We start from the raw sequence: 20483 nt of genomic DNA on the forward strand, positions 1-20483 counted from the left end.
TAACTCCCAAACATGAAATATCTTTCTTCATAAAAAGACCTACAATTTTATGAAAAAAATATATCAAAACATCCAAAACACCTTTTTTCAAATATGAAAAATTTAATAAAAAATAAAAAAATAAAAAAAGTGAAACAACACTGTAGGGACCCGTTAGTTACCGTGTTGGTGGGCATGCGACGGGAAGAGAAGGTGATCTGTGAATCGCGAGAAAAAGGGCTGCGGCGGTGGTGGGGAAGAGGGGCTGCGGCGGTAAATTGCAAATCGTGAGGAGAGGAGAGTTGCGGTGGTGGTGGCGGATCGTGTGTGAAAGGGCTGCGGCAGTGGTGGCGATATGGTGGTAGGCTGCAAATCGCAACGAGGAGGGCGCTGTGATGGTCACTGCGAATCCCGACAAGAACGGCTCTGCGACGGACGGCGGTCGGCGGTGTTGCAAATCACGAGGGAGACATTGCGGTGGTTGGCGGCGTTCCGGCGACGGAGTAAGTTCCAGGCCCAAAGATAGTCAGAGAAGAGTGAGAGGATTTGGGGTTGCGTGACTCCTCGATTCACGTTGCAAATATTCACTAATCAAAATCCTAATTTTCAAAATCCTAATTAATGGATATCAATACATTTTTAATTTTAATTAAAAATAATAATTAATAATTGTTGTCAATAGTTGACAGATTAATAGTTGGATACCTATACTTTTTTATTAAAAATAATAATTAATGATTATTGTCAATAGTTGACAAATTAATAGTTTGATACCTATACTTTTTTATTAAAAAATAATAATTAATGATTATTATCAATAGTTGATAAATTAATAGTTGAATACCTATACTTTTCCTTAATTTTAAAGCAAATATAGTATACAAATAGATTTAGTTAGATTAGAATCTAATAACTTGTTAACATTTAAATTTAAATAACTTTGCTATCTTCTTATTAATTTTACATTAATTATTTAAACATTTTTCAATAATATATAATATAGCAAATTATCTAATCTTATTCATATTTATATTCAAGTTTCAACTAATATTTTATTCCAAATTATTCGTATATGGATGAAGAAAGTAAATATTACTAAGATTATGATCTTTATTTTAATTTTTTATGTTCTCTAATGCATATTATTGTATTTTTTTATCAATGTTTGAGTACTCAATATTCATATATTTTTTAAAATCATTTTTATTAATATATATATTTTTTATAGAACTTTGTTATTTCTTTTAATTTTGTATAATTTTCACTATGTATTTTTGAATTAATATGTACTTTATTTATTATTATTATTTTTTTATAATATAAATTATTAATTCCATTAAAAATGACAGTTAATTATAAAAAGAGTACTAAGAGAGAGTACTAATAAATTACCACAAAAAAATACTAAATTTTAACACTTTTTTTATAAAAGAGATTATACTCAAATAATGTTAAAAAATATATGATTTTGAATGATACAAAATTATAAAATCTTTTTTAGTAATTTTTATCTAAATGTACGCGATTTTGAATTTGAATAATATAATCCAAATAATATTCATTTTATTATAATTTATTTTAATACAAAATTATCACATATAAATAACGTTAATACCAATTTATTTTTTTATCAAAAATATATTTGTAAAATTAATTTAATACAAATTCTTATTTACAAACTTTAATCCAAATATACAAATTTTAATCCAAATATACACTATATTATTTAGATGAAAAAAAAAACAATTGTCATTTATATTTGTATGGAACAATTCCAAATCTTCAGTAATTTTTTTTGGACTTGTTTTTTTATAAAAATATATTATTTCTAAATTTTATTTTGTATTAAAAATAAAAGTCTCAACATAAATAGATAGTTTTGCTTTAGTAAAAACAAACTATATTGTATCATCTTACATAAATAGAAATTAAATATTAAAATAATATTTTGTGAAAACTAAAATAAAATTGAACTAAGATTGATAGTTAAAACTGAAAGTATATGCTCTTAAGAATGTCCTTTTCCAAAATAAACATGATAAGGTTAGATATTTGACCAATATTTTTTATATATTACTTTTGTATATATATATATATTTTTTTTATTTTTTAATATTAAAACTAAATGATAGAAAGTAAAAAGATAAGAGTTTTATTTTCAAAATGATACAAATATAATTTCTAGGTTTAATTATTTTGTTGGTTCTTATAGTTTTATGACATTTTTAATTAGATTTTTATACTTTTTTTTTAATTGAGTTTTTGCACCAAATTTTATTTTTAACTGGATCCTTATATTTTTTTTTATTTGGGTCCTGCACTAATTTTTTTTTTAATTGGATCCCTATATAATTAAACCAATTACTAATTGAAAAAAAATTGGTGCAAGAACCTAATTAAAAGAAAAAAAGTATAGAGACTTAATTGAAAATTTTGCAAAACTATATAAACAAAGACAGTAATTAAAACTAATTTCTATTGATATTTACTTATTTAATTTTTTTTCTAATAAAAATGAGAATTTTCATTGTTAATTGAGCATGAGCAATAAAGTGAAGAACAGAAGAAGGGAAGATAGATAGGACAAAATAGAGTTGGGGATGATAAGAACCTCAACTCTTCTTCTTCTTCTTCTTCTTCTTCTTCATTGATTCATTCATTTCTGAAGAACTTTGCAGTTTTCAGTGTTAATAATAATAATAATGGGAGCTGTTTCTCTTCCCATAAACATTGTTAGCCTTACAAATTCCAATTCCAATTCCAATTTCACTTCTCTCTCTGCAACTTCTCACTATACTTCTCTCTCTTCCTTACAACTCAGTCCTTCTCTCACTGCCACCACAACACTCTCTTTGGTATTATTCATTCTTAATCTCCCTCTTATTCAAGTTTTGTTTTTTAATTGATGGGTTTGTGGATTTTTCCTTGTTTATGTATGCTGTGCCCTTTTTTGTTTGCAGAAGAGTGTTGTTAGAGTTCAAGCTGATAGTGAGGACTATGAATTGAAGCAAATGAGGGACATGGCTGCTGCTAGAAAGAGATGGGAAGCTCTGGTAATAATAATTTTATTCAATTTTATGCTTGTAACTATAATTCATAGAGTTGAATTTTCAGTTGTAAATTGTGTTTATTGTTTGTAATTATCTCAAAGGCCTGAACTTGTGTAGTATTATGATAAAGGTTTTGTTTTTGAAAGGTGCCTTCTTGTCTATATGATTGGTTCCTTCTTGAATTTAGAATTTAGATCATGATGCTGATCATATTGGATCTCTCATTTTGATTTAAGTTAACCTTTTTTCTTTTTGTAGATAAGAGATGGAAAGGTTAAAGTTCTTACCCCAAGGGAAGCTGGTTATGCAGTTCAGCTTTCGAACAAGCCCTTTCTTGATGTTCGACCCTCGAACGAGCACAACAAGGTTTCTCTTTTGATGTATTACTTGTTCCTTATGTTTGTTTATATTAGCAAATATATTGAGCATGTTGGTTAGCCATTTACTTGAAGTAGGAGTTTAGGAGGTCAAAAGGAAAATAATTCGACTGCGTAAACATGGTGCCGTATGTGTCAAGACATGATGATGATTATTATCATGATGGTCATTGACATTGGTAGCTGTCATCTGTTAAAAAGCATAACTTGCACTTCTTGATTCAGTTCTTTTTGCGAATATGTAATCTAAAACTTAGTCTTCATTCTTATGGTCTTTTCTTTATCATTATAATGTTCATTGTCTTTTCCTTTTGCATAATTTTTAGGCATGGGTGAGAGGTTCAACCTGGATTCCGATATTTGATGTTGACAAAAGACTAGATGCTGGAAGCATTCCAAGAAAAGTCATGAATTTCGTTATGGGTATTTAAATGAAAGATCCATGCTGGCTCTTCCATTATTAATTTTTCATTCTAGACTTTCAGAAGTTATGCAGCAATTTTCAACATTTCGGCACAAATCTACTGCATTTGAATTGATGTTGTGTTAAACAGGAGGTTGGTGGAGTGGCTTGCCTACTCTGTCTTATGATAGGTATCATGAACCATCATTACTTTTTTGTATAAATTACACTGAACTCCTCTAAAGGTCATGTGAGGTCACATTCGGCACCTTACTGTTATGTTTATACTTTATAGGGAAGGTCAATGTCATATTTTACAAAAATTTCAAATTATTGAGTTCGGTATCATTCAAAACCTTAGTTGAGGTTAGTGTATGGTTTTACAAATCAAGGCCATGTATGTAATATCGACTAGTACGAAGCAAAGACAGTATATTTCCCCTTTACTTTCATAATTCATGATCTGTGTACAAGAATTTTTGCATTCATTCTTTTCCCTTTTTCCAACAGCCAGTTCTTAGCCAAAGTCGAGGAGAAGTTCCCGAAAGATACAGAATTGATAGTTGCATGCCAGAAGGGACTGAGGTGAGCTTTTGTACGCATAATCGAGTTGTTGGCAGGCTAAATTGCTATTCGTTATTTGTACTAATCTTCCATTCCCTTGCAACACATTCAGTACTAATTTTCTAGCTGTTGCACCAACTGAATTAGTTTGCATGCATAAAAGAAAATTCTCAGATCATTTCACTGTTGCTGAACATAGTCCTTGAGTAGTTCTGAGCCTCATTTTCTGCTCAGATCATTAGCTGCTTGTGAACTGTTATACAACGCCGGCTATCAAAACCTGTTCTGGGTTCAAGGAGGATTAGAGGCTGCTGATGACGAGGCATGTTTTCCAATTTTACATTGTTTTTGTATTCTATTGTACTTTGGAAATGAAAATTAGCTTATCTGACGAGTGTTATTCATTCTCGGCTCTCTTGTTATTACTGCGGAGCAGGATCTCATCGTAGAGGGTCCTATGCCTCTTAAGTTTGCCGGAATTGGTGGCGTTTCAGAATTCCTTGGGTGACTATCTAATCTCAACTATATCTCTCTTAGTGCATGCAATATGATGTGGTTTGCCTTGTCAATTTGAAGCTTTTTCAATTTTATAAAGTATGAATTATTGTATACTGTATGCATTTTTTTTATCAATAGAAGTTCTTGCTATGCTTGACTTTTTTGCTTCTTTTAACAGTTATGAACTTATTAATTGGCTGGAAAAATATGCAAAACTTTAATTGTGGTAATCTTATTGTGATTTTCCTTTTTTAAGATGAAGTCAAATAACATTTTTAAAATATTCAAATTGTCATTATAAGCATGTGAGTACATAAATTGCAAAGACAAAGAAGTTTGGAAGATTTCAGCATGAGATACAAATCATAATAATGTCCTGTCTTTGCTTGTTGATAATACAAAACTGTGTAGCTAGATTCTATGGCTGCAAAATGATTGGAATGTAAAAAAGGGATTTATATATAAAATTGAAGCAACATAGTCATTATGTGCACCATTTAAATATAGTTTCATTATATTACTACTGGAAATGCAAAATTTATGTTTTCATGATTATCCAGTTGGACTGATCAGCAAAGAGCGGCTGCAGCGAAGGAAGGTTGGGGTTATAGATTAGTGTTCTCGGCACGGCTGGTAATTTGCCAAATCTATGTTTCTTTCTGTTGGTTGCAACTCTCGTTTTCTCAATCGTGATGTTTTGTATGTTTGATCATTTCCTCACAGCTTGGAGTCTTTCTTGCGGTAGATGCATTATATCTCGGTGCACAGCAAATTGGTCGCTATATCCAGGATATCAGGAGTCATTAGGGTTACAATGGTTTGCTTGAACATGAAGTGACTAACCCTTTTTGTTAAACAGTGTTGCTAGTCATGGATGAGCATATAGAGGAAACAGTAGGCTAAGGAAACCAATTTTGTGTTCTGATGACCAACCATTGCAAGAGCCTTATAGCATATCTGTCTTTTAGTGGTTTTCAACTTTTCATAGATCGAGTTTTTCTCATCTTAATTCTAGTATTTTGGTGGCTTGTAAATGCAAGTTTGATTGGGAACTCCCTTTAGTTTTGGGTCTCTTATATGACAAAATGTTGTCATATTAATTTCAGAATCTAATTCAATATGTTATCTCTTAAATCGAGCACAAATTTGTAACAAATTAATCTTTAACTTCCACGATTGGAAGATACCGTAAAAAAGAAAATACAATACATGCCTCTCAAACTGCACCAAAAGAGGCGATTTAGTACATTGCTCATAAGAGAAGGCAGAACTAAATCTAATTGTTACCAATTTCCATTTTTTAAAAAATATTAAAGGTCAATTTCCAAGAATTGTCTTTTCCTCTTGTTGAAATTAAGCACAAATAAATTGAGTCATGAATTAAAACAGGTAAGAATGATTCAGCTTATAACAATCAGTGTGTTGCTAAGCTCAGCTAAGATCTTTACAAGACCATGTATTTGTTATTTGTTAATACACAAAGGTGGGTAGTGCTAAAACAACTAACCAACCTAACCTAAAATCTATATATACAAGTTCATCAAAGTTACATAAATAGTAGGTAGCTCTTGCCTCAACTTTGTTCCTTGTAAGGGGTCCAGATCAATTTGCTAACATCAACCTCAAGACCCCCTCTACCAGCAGCTTTAAGATGGCGATCAAGAACCTTAGGATCTGCACAAATAACATGCTGTCCTTTCCTGTATTGTATCAATTCTAGGCTCTGAAGAGTTGTCAATATATCTTCGGCTTTAATGGCAGTCATATCACTTAGCTCCTGCAGAAACACAACTTTCTCAGTAACAAGATAACACGCGTTCTATGAAATAAAATTATTATACAGATGCTTACCTTGATGGAAATGTTACCCTTGTGCTTTTTCAGAATGTCCAAGAGAACCCTGGTCCAATATCCTCTGTAGCTTAGCAGGCCAAGATCTGAAAGGGGTCTTTCTGGCGTGCCAACTTTGCCCTCCTTCTTGGAAAGTTCATATGCTGTTCAATATTTGAAATTAGAATGGATGAAATCTACAAAAATGTGTGTGCGCATCCGTGTGAGAAGGATAGAGGAGGGGGAGAGCTTACAGAAGGCTATTAGAAATTTGCCATAACCTTTCCTTTGGTAAGGTGGAAGCGTGAGGATACATGCCAAATTGTAGGATTCCTCGGAATGTTTTTCCTTTATGATAAAAGGTAGTCAATATCAACACCGGTATCGCTCATGTAAAGTAAATACGAAGAAATAAGTGCAACAAAACCACAAGGCATAAGTATGGAGGAAATAAGATATTTAAATTAAAACAATGTCCAATGTCAAGTTTTACCAATTACAAAGCATCACAGGCTTCTGAGAAGAGATGAAAGAATTGGGCTAGCAAATTAAAAAATATAAATACTGAAATATCTCATGCCAACCTGAAATGATTAGAGCCAAGTATTATTTACCTTAGAGAAATAGCCAACCATGTGGCATCCTCGATCATCACATTCACACAAAACATAGAACAGAAATAGGTCTACATCATAATAGAGGGTCTTGTGATCAAGAAACAACTTTGCCAAATAACACAGATTCTGGCCATAAACCTTGTTCTTCTTCCCGTCAACCTGTTTAGACATGGAACAATAATTAAAAGTAATAGCAATGTTGCAATAAATAAAGAATTGAGTTTGGATATAAAAAATATCAATCATAGTGGTATAGGATAAAACTTACCATAGGAGGAGAAAAATGAATAGATGATGAACTTATATTAATAATAACAAAAACATTACTGTAAATATACCTCAAACATTGACAGGGTACCACTTCTGTATATTTCATCACCGGGGGGATGCTTAAGATCACATTTTCTCTGCACGAACAGGAACCAATGTTGTTACATGGGTTCAAAAAGGCATATAAATAATTTGCATTAATTATATAAAACTGTCACCTTTCTTCTATTTTTTGGCTACTCAGAAGATAGAGAAAGAGATACCACAAGCGAGTTTCACTAGCTATTTCATAGGATTTGATGATCGTTTTTTTCCCCCCACAAAAAAATGGCATTTTAACTAAAGGGGTCATTTCAAATATGTAGCTAGTAAATGAGAAGAATAGTACAAAGAGCATATGATAGATTCTTATCACAAAAAGTAAAATACATTATACATACAAAATTATCGTATGTTGTATCATTATGCAATATATTTGCGAGGAAAAAACCACATAATAGAACTGCACATGGGGAAACAAATATCGCACATAGGAATACAATTAACTTCTCTAACTGCAAAAAGAGATAAAATAACACAAGTTATAAAAACACCATTTGTTGCAATCTGCAAAATGGTAGAATAAACTGCAAGTGAACATATTAATCATATGTACAACGATCTTCCAACAAGAATATACACCAAAAATAGCCAAAACAAAGAGAACTACGGGGAAAAGGAACATTTCGAGCACCCCTTACCATATGCCTCTGAAGCTGTTCTTTCCGTTTCATGAAATTGAGGCAAAATTCACAAAAGTACAGCTTCAAACAGTCATTGTATTCTGGTGGGAAGGGGGAGAAGTACCATGTCTCAATCTCATATCTTCCAAGTTCAATAGTAGCTATATTTTTCACTTTGGTAAATTCCTCGTGTTCTCGCAAACTGGCAGCATCAAGCTCCTCGTGGCCCTATGATGTATCAAGAGAAATGTAGAATATAAGGAACAAAGCTTCAGCTTGAAGCAGGATAAGAATTACAGCAAGCAACAACCACCAGCTTCACGTTTCAACAGAATAATAATAAAATTACATGTTTTATGTCGCTTCAATTTCATTGAAAATAGTAATTAGCAGCAATAATTTCCAGCAAGATAACATTAATATTAAATTTTCCCTCTGACAATATCAGAACTGGAGTTACTGGTACTCAAAGGTGTGTACTGTTTCCATAGCTAGTAGGCATCACATGTCTCTTATATGTCATTTAAAAGTAGAACTCAAATACTGACTGGAAGTTATTCAATCAGAACATTGTGTGTAGGTATCTGTGTCAGTGTAAAAAATTGTCATTTTATACGATTCTGTATGTTTTCAGGTCAGGATGCTGGTTAGCAATGGCTGAAGCAGAGACTAAAAAGGTTTAGTCTAGCAGGTTTTACTTTGTTGTTGCACGCGTGTGTGTGTGTGCGTGTATGCTCAGCCTATTTCAACATTGTAAATGAAAAGTAACCATTCAATACCTCTACATGTGTCTCATCAATCTTCCTCTTCTGGTGGCGTGTCATCTTCAAGCCTGTTGCCCCCTGAGAAACCAAATGTGTAATTTTCAAAATGTTTAATCATAAAGCACCACTCATTGCATTAAAATCAGGATTAGCAGGAGCAAGTGACTACAGATATAAAATTAATTTTAGGCAACCCCTGAAAGGCTGCCAAGAACTTTGAAGATGATATAATCATTACCTTCTCCTCCACTTTCTCATCAACAACAGCCTCTACTGACTCAAGATCAAGCTGTTCAAGCTTCACCCACTCATCAAGCCTTCTATTAACTGCCGAGAGAGAGAACCATAATCATAACTAAAAAATAGAAAGACTAAAAGAAACAATAAAAACAAGAGACTAAGCGGTTGGCATCTGTGCTCACAATCACAAAGCAAAATTCTTTGCAAAAAATTTGAGGTCAGCTGTTAAACTAGAGGGAACTAAAATGGTTCAGATACATAAACAGCAATACAAGGGAAACATGGTGACTTGTGATTAATAAAAACACCAAATGCAAACTTATTTGAAAACATTGCCCTGTTAACTTTATAATACATTAAAGTGTCACTAATTAAAGCCATTATATTACTCTTATTTTAACTTCTTTTTTCTTAATAAAACATCATATTACTCATTTTTCCAGGTCAAAAAGCATAGTAATCTATCTCTGTTTCTTCCTCTCCTCCTCAACCACCTCATCCCCACAAAAACAAAAGAAAACAGAGAAGCTCAACAACTGTTGAAAGCATGATGATGATACATTAAATATCACATTTTCCAAACACCCCCAACAATAACAGAAAGAAAAAGCCAAACCTTTTCCAACTAGGTAACCTCTGCTACATGGATAACACTGAAATTAAATCCATCCTATAACAAAATCTGTAGAATTCTAATACATCCGTCAATTGGTACCGATTCTTAAAACTATAACATTCAAAAATCGAAACCCTAAACCCTAATATTCCAGCTAAAAGTTCAATTAATCGCAGTTAACTCCAAAAAAAAAGACGAAGTCAAGTTATTATCAAAGAAAATTGCACACTCCAACTACATTTCCACCTCACAATCAAAACCCTAACTCTTCCAAGATGAGCAATAACAAGAATTAAAAGAAAGAGAAAGTGAAAGTAATTACACTCTGTGTAATGAACGTAATACTCGTAATCGTTGGGGTCACTGGAAGAAACCTTGCGGCGTTCGATGACCTTGACAGGGTGGTATTTGCCGTCCCTCCACCGGCACATAACCCTCGTCCCGACCTCCAGGGGAAGCACCGACGATCTCCGGCGCTTCGATGAGTCCGAATCCGGAGGCTTCTCCGACGTCATCTCCGGAGGAGGAACACGTGCAGTGCCGTCTGTGGCCAGAGATTTGCCGTTGCCGGCGGGAGTGGCGGTGGAACCGTTTTCGGTAGTCGTTGGTGCTTCGAGCGAACCCATTGGATGCTCTGTGATGTGGAGAATAATTTTGTCTGAATTTTTTTTGCTTATATATACTTATCGTAAAACATTAAATAATTTTTAATTTAAATAAAAACAAAAATATTTATCCACCATAAATCACACTTAAGAATTAAAAAAACCTAGAAAAGTGAATTTTATTTTTTTTAACATTTAGTGAATTTAATTTTATTTCATTATTATTAGTATAATATTTTTTACATTATTTAATCATATACATATTATGATATTATTAAAATAATTTGGATAAAATCATGCCAATTACAAAATAATAACCTTTGTTATTTTTTATATATTTGATTCAATTTAAATTATACATCTTTTTTTTTTTGTCCACGGTATCTTCTAATCCGACAGGTTAAAGATTAATTTGTTATAAATTAGAGTTTTATTTAAGGTCTGTCGCTGGCCAATAGACTATTGGACGTAAAAAATGAAATTCTGATCTAAGACAATATCTTGTGTATACATATCAATGTCTTCCAAAACATACAAAATTAATTTCAAAAAAACCAAAATTATCAACGATTGAGATAATGGAAAATTCATTGAATTACAAGTTCATTTAATTCCAAACTATAATATTTACAAAAAATGACTTTTTTTTTTATATTTCAATGTATGTTTTAATATAAGTTTAATTTTGATATATTATTTTTTATATTATTAGAATTTAAAATTTTTAAAATTAAAAAAATATATAATAAAAATATTTTAGTTATTTTCTATAATAAAATTATTGTAGTATTTTTTATAAAAAAATATTAATTTAAATTTGTTTAAAGTTTAATTTATCAATTTTTTTACCAAATCAATTTGTCTAATCTAAAAATAATATAATTTAATCAATTATATATATTAAATTTTAATTAATAACAAACATTAAAAAAAAGACGTTTTAAACTTCTTTTATCGAAATATCTCCGTACAATTCACTATTAGTTATTCCAATTTAAAATCTTCTTACAATATCATACTACTCCCATTGATCTTTTTAGTTCTTAGTTCTTACACAGTAACACTTCTTTTCTAATTGACTTTGCTACCTGACTAGGGAGTCATTGACTTACAAATCACCTTAAGAACTCCTTAACACTAACTAATTACTAATTAACATACTAAATTACTAATTAAACTCTAAATGTTATGGAAAATATGGCTTAGCAACAACATGAAGATTTTGTCTCCTATGCATGGAAATTCCAAAGACATCAGTGAGGTCCAAATCTTGAGCTTTAACACCATGAGGAAGCTCCCAATCAAAACTATGTAGCAGCCGAGCCAGACCAAGCTCAATAACTGCGGCCGCGAACGCAATCGCCGGACACCCTCTTCTCCCTGCTCCAAATGGAATCAACTCAAAATCATTCCCTTTATAATCAACATCACTCCCTAAGAACCTCTCTGGTTTAAACTCATTAGGATCTTCCCAGCTCTCAGGATCCCTTCCTATAGCCCAAGCATTCACAAAGAATCTTGTTCTTGCCGGGATTTCAAATCCTTCTAGGACTATGTCTTCCATGGATTCTCTCGGGACTAAAACCGGCACCGGAGGGTGTAGCCGGAACACTTCTTTGATTATGGCTTTCATGTAGTGAAATTGGTGAACATCACTCTCTAGGATAACTTTCCTTTCTCCCATGATGTCTCTTATTTCTTTTTGTGCCCTTTTCATAATTTGTGGGTTCATTAGAAGTTCTGTCATTCCCCAATCAAGGGTAATGAATGTTGTATCAGTTCCTGCAGCAAACATGTCCTGCAATCATTGAAAGTAAAGATGTTATCACTTATTTGCTCTGTTTTTGCTCTGTTTTATATGTTACTGTCATTTTTTGGTACATTTTTAAATCAATATATCTAAACATGATTATATAAGGCTTCATCACTAACCAAAATAATTGCTTTAATATTATCAGTGGTGAGAGGCATTTCATGTGAGCCATTCTTCTGAACTTCAAGCAAAACATCAACAAGGTCCTTTTCTTCATCCACCTTATTATTGTTACATCCTTTATGTTCATCCAATATCTGATCAAAGAGCTGATCAAATCTTCTAGAAGTTTCTTTAAGCCTCGATTTTGCACCTGTTAAGCCATGTATGAACTCCAATGAAGGAAAGAAGTCACCAACACTGAACCCTCCAAGTAGTTCTTGGTACTCATCAAGCATCTTCTGGAATCCATGTCTTTGGTACTCTCCTTCTACCGAAAAATCTCTTCCGAATGCGATGCGACAAAGAATATCGTTTGCGTACAGTCCAAGCATCCTAGAAAGATTACAAGTTCTTGGATAAGTCTCTGCGACCTATCATGCACAGACACTGTAAAATTAGTAGGATCCTTAAATTTAGTACTTATTATATTTCAAATCCACATATATTAGTTAGATGGTGGAAACTCAAGTGCAGTCGCCTTCACGTGAAGTTGATAGCTAGAGCTGTTAAATGATTTAACTGATTTGACTAAATTTTTATCTAACAGCTCTTAACTATCAACTTCCTGTACCAGAGTTTTCAGATATATCTCTAATTTTTTTCAATAAATATTTATATTATATTAAAAGTTCTAATGTTCAAAGAATTACTCAAAATTAGAAAATTAATTATTTTTTAATTAATATCAACTAATTTTTTAAAAATTATTCTTTTATTATAAATTATAAATCCTAAATTTCTCTAAAAAATTCCAAATTTTATTTTCAAAATATGAAGATTAAAAAAAAGTAATTTTATATTAAAAAAAACTAATATTAACTAATTAAAAGTTAATTCCATATACTTATTCATGTGAAAATGATTCAAATTAAATACATAGTCTTATTACCCTTTGAACTAAACGAGCAGCTTCTTGTTCCCTAGCAGAACTATATGATTGTACCCTTTTGGAACTTAGAAGCTCAAGTATGCAAATCTTTCTAATATGCCTCCAATAAGCACCATAGGGAGAGAACACAACATTAGTGCAATTGTAGAAAAGGTACTTAGCTGAATATAGTTGTGGACGGCTTGCAAGTGCAAGATCATGTGTTCTAAGCACTTCTTTTGCAACCTTAGATGATGAAACAACCACTGTTGGGACTTCACCTAGTTGAAGGTGAATTATTGGCCCATATTTTTGTGAAAGTGTTTGAAGAGAAATGTGGGGGTTTGTGCCTAGTTGGTGGAGGTTTCCAATTATGGGAAGTTTTGGTGGACTTGGAGGAAGATTTTTTATATTGTTTTTGGATTTTCTTTTTTTCTTGTTTCTTGAATTGTTTGTGAAGAGGAACTTTGTTAATAGAATGAGGAAAATTAGTGTGGAGATGAAGAAAAATGGTGTAATAAGTCTTTCTTCCTTAAGCCATGTGACAAGAGACATTTTTTATTTTTTAGAAACAAAGAGGGGAAGAAGAAGAGTGTTCTTTGTGTGCAAAGTGCAAGAATGAGCTTAATTATGATCTTGAAGTTTGAGACATATAAGGGTAAAAAAGTAAAAAAAAAACACTAAAGTGATCATGAAAACAATTAAAATTAATTTGATTTTTCTATTTTTAGAATTGTTGGCAAGAATGAGATGATAAGGGTAAAGGAAAACAATAAGAAAAAAAAGTGATCACTAAAAAAAAAATTAAAATTAACTTGGAATTTTATTTATTTTTTTAATTGTTGGCAAAGCAGGGAATAATAAATATATACTAATAGATTGAAATCTATTTATAAGTAATTAAAAATAATATAAGTAGCATGTTTATCACACACACACCTAATATATAAGACAATATAGTTAATGTTCATTACAAGGAGATAAATATATTTTAATAGATCAATAATTTACCATCTTTTCTCTCTTTGATTTTTTAATGAAGTACCTCGAATAAAGATATATACTAGTGGCTGTTACTCATTTGTCTTATTGAGAATAACTTGAATGCCTTATCTCTTAATTTAACTACTGGGATTCACTGAAAACGGTTCAACTATATTTTATTTTATAGAAGGGAAATCACATTTGAACTCTAGAAAAGTAGAAATGGTATCTATCACATATCTACACACACACACTTGTTAACAGGTTGGGCCGGTTTTTTCAAATTTTAAGTTTTGATATTATTTACTAAATTATTAAATTAAAATATTAAAATTATTATTAATATAAATTATTTTTTGTTATTTAGTCTTTAGTGAAATTAGTAACATGAATTGGTTTATTATATGTAAAGCAATTATTAAAAAAAATTGACATGTGAAGAGAAAAATGATTCTAAGAATATTATTTTTCTTTGGTAAAATTATAGTAATTTACATATTTATTTATTTATTTAAGGTTATTGCAATCCTCGTAGGAGAAAAAAATCTTTTATATTGGTTGTAAATAATGCAAGTAAAACAATTTTAGTTTTTACTTTTCTTCTTTTCTATTTTTTTCCAAAAGACAAATCACTATCATCATCACTCCAAAGTCCAAATAGTTAAAATATTAACATAATCACAAAACTTCTAATTGCAAGAAACATGATTCAAAGACTTCAATTTCTAAATCAAAACAAGCAACAACTACTATATATCTATCATTAAGTTTCTTCATTACTCTAGGCACTTAGTAGTTAGTACTAATGACAATAAAGATTAATAAGGACACAAAATAAAGAAAAACCCAATAAAACAAACTAATTAAACATGATTAATCATCCATGAGAAGCTTGTGACCAATCTTGTAAGAAGCATAGGCATCAATGCATGCATACTCAACTTGCTCAATGCTTAAAACCCTAGCTTCCCAATTACTCATACTCACATGCTTAGGCTTCTTCATACTCAAACCAACCACATCCTTAGCCAGATCCTTCAACCCCGGCCGGCGAAACCGGCCGGGCCATTTTTCCATTGCAAGCTCTCTAATATCGGCATGTGCACCACAATTGAGATCATACTCATTTCTAATCTTAGAAATATCATCACCAACCTCAACCCCCACAAAAGCGAAATTAGGGTTCATGAGGAAGTTCTTGAGAGAAAGTGTCAAATTGTCAATGTAGAAGAGTTGCAATATTAGGCATTTGTCATCAATGCAAAGTTGCAATGTTGCGGATTTGTTGTTGTCCATGTAGCGAGAATAATTTGGCCTCCATTCAACATCTAAACCAACTACTACGGTTGATTTTCCAGCATAAAGAACATTGATTTCTTCAATCCATTGATCTACAATGATGGCTTTGTTTGTAACTGTTGTTTCAATTGCTTTTCCACCAAAGTTGATTGTGTATTTGGAAGCACCACTAATACTATTACTACTACTATTGCCAAATCTATGGATCCTTGATGTTCTATACATTTTTCTTAGGTAAAAGAAAATGATGAGACAAACTTTGGTGGTTCAAACTATGTAGGAATAGGATGAATATGAAGAGATTTGATAAAATGTGATGTATTTATGGACCGATCAAATAAGAATTTAACGTTTTTCCTTCTTGTTTTGTTCTAATTAATAGTGAGCATATCAATGGTCATTCAATAAGTGATGATGCTTTTTTTTAGGATGGACTTTTAGTGTTCCCAACTTCATTGTTATGCCCAATGAAAGTGCATTTGTTGCTTAAGTAATGAGATGATATGGAGTACACCAATGAAAGTGCATTTGTTGCAATTGTTTACATGACATTAAGACAGGAATACATATAAAAAATATAAAAATTGTGTTTGATAGATAAGACATAAATAAAAATATTGTGTTCAAAAATATTGAATTACTATATTTGTATTTATTCTAATGGAAAGGAAACAAAAACACTAATAAAAAATATAATTTATTTTTTATCATTTTTATTAATTTTTTATAATTATATTTTTTGTTATTATACTTTTTCTCAAATTTTATAAATAAAAAAAATAAAAATAAATTAAATTTTTATAATTTATTTTATTTTATCACCAAACAAAATAAAATAACACTAAATTTTATGTCTCTAGCCTTTGTATATTGTTCTCAGTATCTTGTCTTATCCTATTCTCAAAACAAATGACGCCTAAAAAATCACTCATTTTTTCAAGTTAGTTTTTGAAAGTTTTTTTTTATTAAATTCGTTTTTCAAACATTTTAAATTAATTATACTAGTCTTTTTATTACTTTTATTGTTGACGGTATCAATTGTTGCAATATATTAAATAACAGCATAATATATATTTAATAGTTTTAATTAACTGCTAATATAATAAATTTATAAAATTAAATTAATTTTAAATTAATGTAATTTAATTCATAAAATTACTATATATTAACAGTCAATTAGAACTGCCAAATATGTATTGTGATCAGTATAATATAACTTAACATGACATCTCAATAAATTCTGGTGCTATTAGTAATTGAAGTGATAAAAATATTAATGTAATCAACTTAAAATTTTTTAAAGATGAATTTAATTAAAATAAATCTTTTAGAACCAATTTTAAAAAGGAATTTTGATCCTCTAAAATTTGAATTTCACTTTATAGAGTAAAGTGTGATCTTTTACTATTGATTTTATAAATAAGATCAAGAATAAATATGAAAAAAAACTATTCAAGGATAAAAAATCACACTTTATTCTCTAAAGTGAAATTCAAACTTTAAAAGATCTAAATTCTTTAAAAAGTGGATAATCTATGAGGACCATTTACTCCTTCTATTATTAATAATATATGTTACTTTTAAAAAGAGTATTTTTGAATGTGTTATAATTATTAATATAGATTAGCTATTCTTCCCTGTCATCATATTTGTGTTTTTATAAAGAGAATGATGTTCAATGTGTAATTATTATTATTGAACAAAGAGATGGTGAAAAAGATCAATTAGTATCATCTTAATAAAGTATTATTTTTATTTATAAAGATAATTAAAAATGTCATTGATAAAACTATCATAAAAAAATCAATTCATCTTATATCTATATAAAAAAAATTGTTTAATAAAAATATTCAAACATCAAATTTACGTTAATTTTCTTAAAAAATTATGTTAAATGATTTCTAAATTCTCCTTTCGTAAGTTTCGACACCCTCTTTAAAACTCTCACTCAAACACTATGCAAAAATTATTCAACCATAATTTTACTTGGGCTCATAGACTAAGGAGATGACTTTAGGTAAGTTAAACTAATTGTATAAAACTATTCTTATTGTTAATCATATTAATCCTTATAAAATATAATTGAAAATTAAATGATATTTTTATCAATATGACATGTCACATGATATAATAATAAAAAAGATTAATGTCATATTTTATAAAATAATATATAAAGGTGAAATTAAATTTTATTTGGACAATGTAAAAACTATGATTTCTTTAAAAATTTTGTAAAAAAATTTAGCTCATTTAAGTAAATTGATGATATACTCCCAACTCATCTACCTAATATTCGACCACTACAACACTACCGACATATGACAGCAGTTCTAGAGTCATATTACAGTGGTTAAATATCCGTTGAAAAATAGGTTGCAGGTAAACAATTTGCGGCGATTTAAACTAACAGCTAGAATAATCACCGCGAATTAAGAAATAGTTTTGCGGGAATTTTTATCCGTTGTCGTAGAGATTTACAAAATGTATATTAATTTTGTGACGGTTTATAAACTACCGCTAAATAGCAACGAAATGAAAACGATGGCCGTTTTGTGGTGGTTAGAAACTGTTCGTACCCTGCCCCAATGATAAAGGCCCAGGTCCAAATAAAAGGCCTAATCTGAAGGATTAAGCCTAGCTAAGTACCGACCTTCACATAAGAAGTCGGTATCAACCACGACTTGGTCTGAAGAAGTCGGATGTGAGATTAGCTGGCAGATAAATACTCATTCGAATGAGTAACCGCCCCTGAAATCTCTCTAACCACTTCATAAAGCCATATCTTAACCTCCCCAAGATAATGGGGGCGGTTAACACCCTAAAGATACGGCACTACTTCAACGGTGGTTATTGGCTCACCACTATAAATACACTGACACCCCTCAGGTATCTCTAAGCCCAATACTCTCTAGACCTGCTCACACTCTTGCTAACTTAGGCATCGGAGTGTCTTTGCAGGTACCACCCCCCATTCACCCACGTATACAAGTCGGAAGAAGGCTCCAGCGTGCAAACCAACCCGGAGCTCACCATTCGTGGACGATTGGGCCATCCCACACCATCTGTTCTATTAATCTCCGGTTACCCACCGTAACATTGGCGCCGTTGCCGGGGACCCGAGAGATCATCCATTGATGGCGGACAGATCCCACGAAGAAGGCCATGTGGAACCTTGGGTGAAGAGGATCCTTTCAGCGAGGACATAATGAGGGCAAAAGTTTCGAGAAACTTCAAAAGCCCGGATATGGACCTCTACGATGGAACCACGGATCCAAAGCATCATCTAAGCAACTTCAAAAGTCGGATGTATCTAGCTGATGCTTCCGACGCTACTCGATGCAAAGCTTTCCCGACCACTTTATCAAAAGCGGCGATGAAGTGGTTCGATAGCCTTCCCCCGAGATCGATCACCAGCTTTGAAGACCTCTCAAGGAAGTTTTTGATGAGGTTCTCAATTCAGAAAGACAAGGTAAAACATGCACCGAGCCTCCTGGGAATAAAATAGGAGGTCGGAGAGTCTTTACGAGCCTATATGGAAAGGTTCAACAAAGCATGTTTGGAGATCCAAGACCTGCCCACAGAGGCAGTCATAATGGGGCTAGTCAATGGGCTCAGAGAAGGTCCCTTCTCACAGTCCATATCTAAAAGACACTCCGTTTCTCTAAGTGATGTACAAGAAAGAGCTGAAAAGTACATCAATATGGAAGAAAACGCCAAGTTAAGAGACCTGAGTTGGCGATCTGGACCCCCTCCCTCAATTAAAGAGAGGGAAAGGGAAGCCAAGAAAAAGGAAGAACTCGGTCTCGAGAGGCCCAGAAAATATCACTCTTATACTCCTCTAAAAACTTCTATAGTGGATGTATACAGAGAGATTTGCCACACTGAATGGCTGCCACCCCCTAGACCTATTAAAAATAAAAAGGGGGGAGTCGCAGCGATTATTGCGAGTACCATAAAATATATGGTCACTCCACTAACGACTGTTACGACCTTAAGAATGTGATAGAAAAGCTGGCTAGAGAAGGTCGGCTTGATAGATATCTCATAGAAAGGTCGGACAGTCATGGAAAGAGAAAGCGAGATGATATGGATAGAAGAGACCCACCACCGCAGACTCCAGAAAGGCATATCCATATGATCTCAGGAGGATTTGCGGGAGGAGGACTCACCAAATCTTCTCGCAAAAGGCATCTCAAAAGAGTCTATCAAGTCGGGGAAGAGTCACCCGACCTCCCCACTATTTCGTTCACAAAAGAAGATGGGCAAGGGATAACCCCCGGGCATGATGATCCCGTGGTGATAACTATGATCCTAGCCAATGCCCATTCCACCGAACTCTCGTGGACCAAGGAAGCTCGGCGGATATTCTCTTCAAACCTGCTTTCGACAAGCTAGGATTAGATGAGAAAGAATTGAGAGCCTACCCCGACACCCTATATGGATTAGGGAACACGCCAATAAAACCACTAGGATTTTTACCCCTCCACACCACTTTTGGAAAAGGGGAAAAATCAAAGACTCTGAGTATAGACTTCATAGTCATTGATGAAGGGTCAGCCTATAATGCCTTAATTGGCAGGACTACCCTTAATCGGCTCGGAGCAGTGGTATCCACTCCCCACCTCTGCATGAAATTTCCGACCTCAGCGGGAATAGCAACGGTGAGAGGAGACCAAAAATTGGCGAGGAAATGCTACAATGAAAGCCTAAATCTGAGAGGAAAGGGCAAAGAAGTCCACATTATAGAGCTCGGTGGCGCAAGGGCCAGAGAAGAGCTACGACCTCAACCGGGAGGAAAAACCGAGGAGATACAAGTCGGTGG

At 32.4% G+C, this 20483-nt stretch overlaps 4 protein-coding genes and 1 long non-coding RNA gene across 5 annotated transcripts in view; 1 reads left to right on the forward strand and 4 right to left on the reverse strand.

The window, feature by feature from the left end:
• Positions 1 to 557, reverse strand: part of LOC110279198 (uncharacterized) — a 1930-nt gene extending 1373 nt beyond the window's left edge. Inside the window, exon 1 of the long non-coding RNA XR_002372213.2 lies at positions 162 to 557. This is a non-coding gene — a long non-coding RNA (uncharacterized LOC110279198). The remainder of the gene's footprint in view (positions 1 to 161) is intronic.
• A 1979-nt stretch (positions 558 to 2536) lies between these two features.
• On the forward strand, positions 2537 to 5923 carry LOC107478890 (rhodanese-like domain-containing protein 11, chloroplastic). The gene is made up of 10 exons (XM_016099043.3): positions 2537 to 2834; positions 2940 to 3032; positions 3288 to 3395; positions 3733 to 3829; positions 3961 to 4000; positions 4320 to 4394; positions 4608 to 4695; positions 4810 to 4877; positions 5432 to 5504; positions 5595 to 5923. The coding sequence occupies exons 1-10, from the start codon at positions 2682 to 2684 to the stop codon at positions 5676 to 5678; spliced, it is 879 nt and encodes a 292-aa protein (XP_015954529.1). The 5' UTR covers positions 2537 to 2681; the 3' UTR covers positions 5679 to 5923.
• A 301-nt stretch (positions 5924 to 6224) lies between these two features.
• On the reverse strand, positions 6225 to 10593 carry LOC107478891 (histone acetyltransferase of the MYST family 2). Its single transcript, XM_016099044.3, has 9 exons — positions 10253 to 10593; positions 9313 to 9401; positions 9090 to 9152; positions 8329 to 8538; positions 7657 to 7725; positions 7316 to 7477; positions 6956 to 7049; positions 6723 to 6865; positions 6225 to 6648 (listed from the first exon to the last, which is right to left on the reverse strand). Exons 1-9 carry the CDS (start codon positions 10554 to 10556, stop codon positions 6445 to 6447), a joined length of 1338 nt encoding a protein of 445 aa, XP_015954530.1. The 5' UTR covers positions 10557 to 10593; the 3' UTR covers positions 6225 to 6444.
• Positions 10594 to 11459: 866 nt separating this feature from the next.
• LOC107478892 (cytochrome P450 71AP13) lies at positions 11460 to 13976 on the reverse strand. Its single transcript, XM_016099045.3, has 3 exons — positions 13400 to 13976; positions 12468 to 12881; positions 11460 to 12333 (listed from the first exon to the last, which is right to left on the reverse strand). Exons 1-3 carry the CDS (start codon positions 13931 to 13933, stop codon positions 11722 to 11724), a joined length of 1560 nt encoding a protein of 519 aa, XP_015954531.1. The 5' UTR covers positions 13934 to 13976; the 3' UTR covers positions 11460 to 11721.
• Positions 13977 to 15235: 1259 nt separating this feature from the next.
• On the reverse strand, positions 15236 to 15886 carry LOC107478990 (3'-5' exonuclease-like). The gene has a single exon (XM_021138318.2). It carries the CDS (start codon positions 15884 to 15886, stop codon positions 15236 to 15238), a length of 651 nt encoding a protein of 216 aa, XP_020993977.1.
• Between the last annotated feature and the right edge of the window lie 4597 nt (positions 15887 to 20483).

Source organism: Arachis duranensis, chromosome 3 (genome assembly GCF_000817695.3).
Source record: "Arachis duranensis cultivar V14167 chromosome 3, aradu.V14167.gnm2.J7QH, whole genome shotgun sequence".
NCBI classification, from domain to species: Eukaryota; Viridiplantae; Streptophyta; class Magnoliopsida; order Fabales; family Fabaceae; genus Arachis; species Arachis duranensis.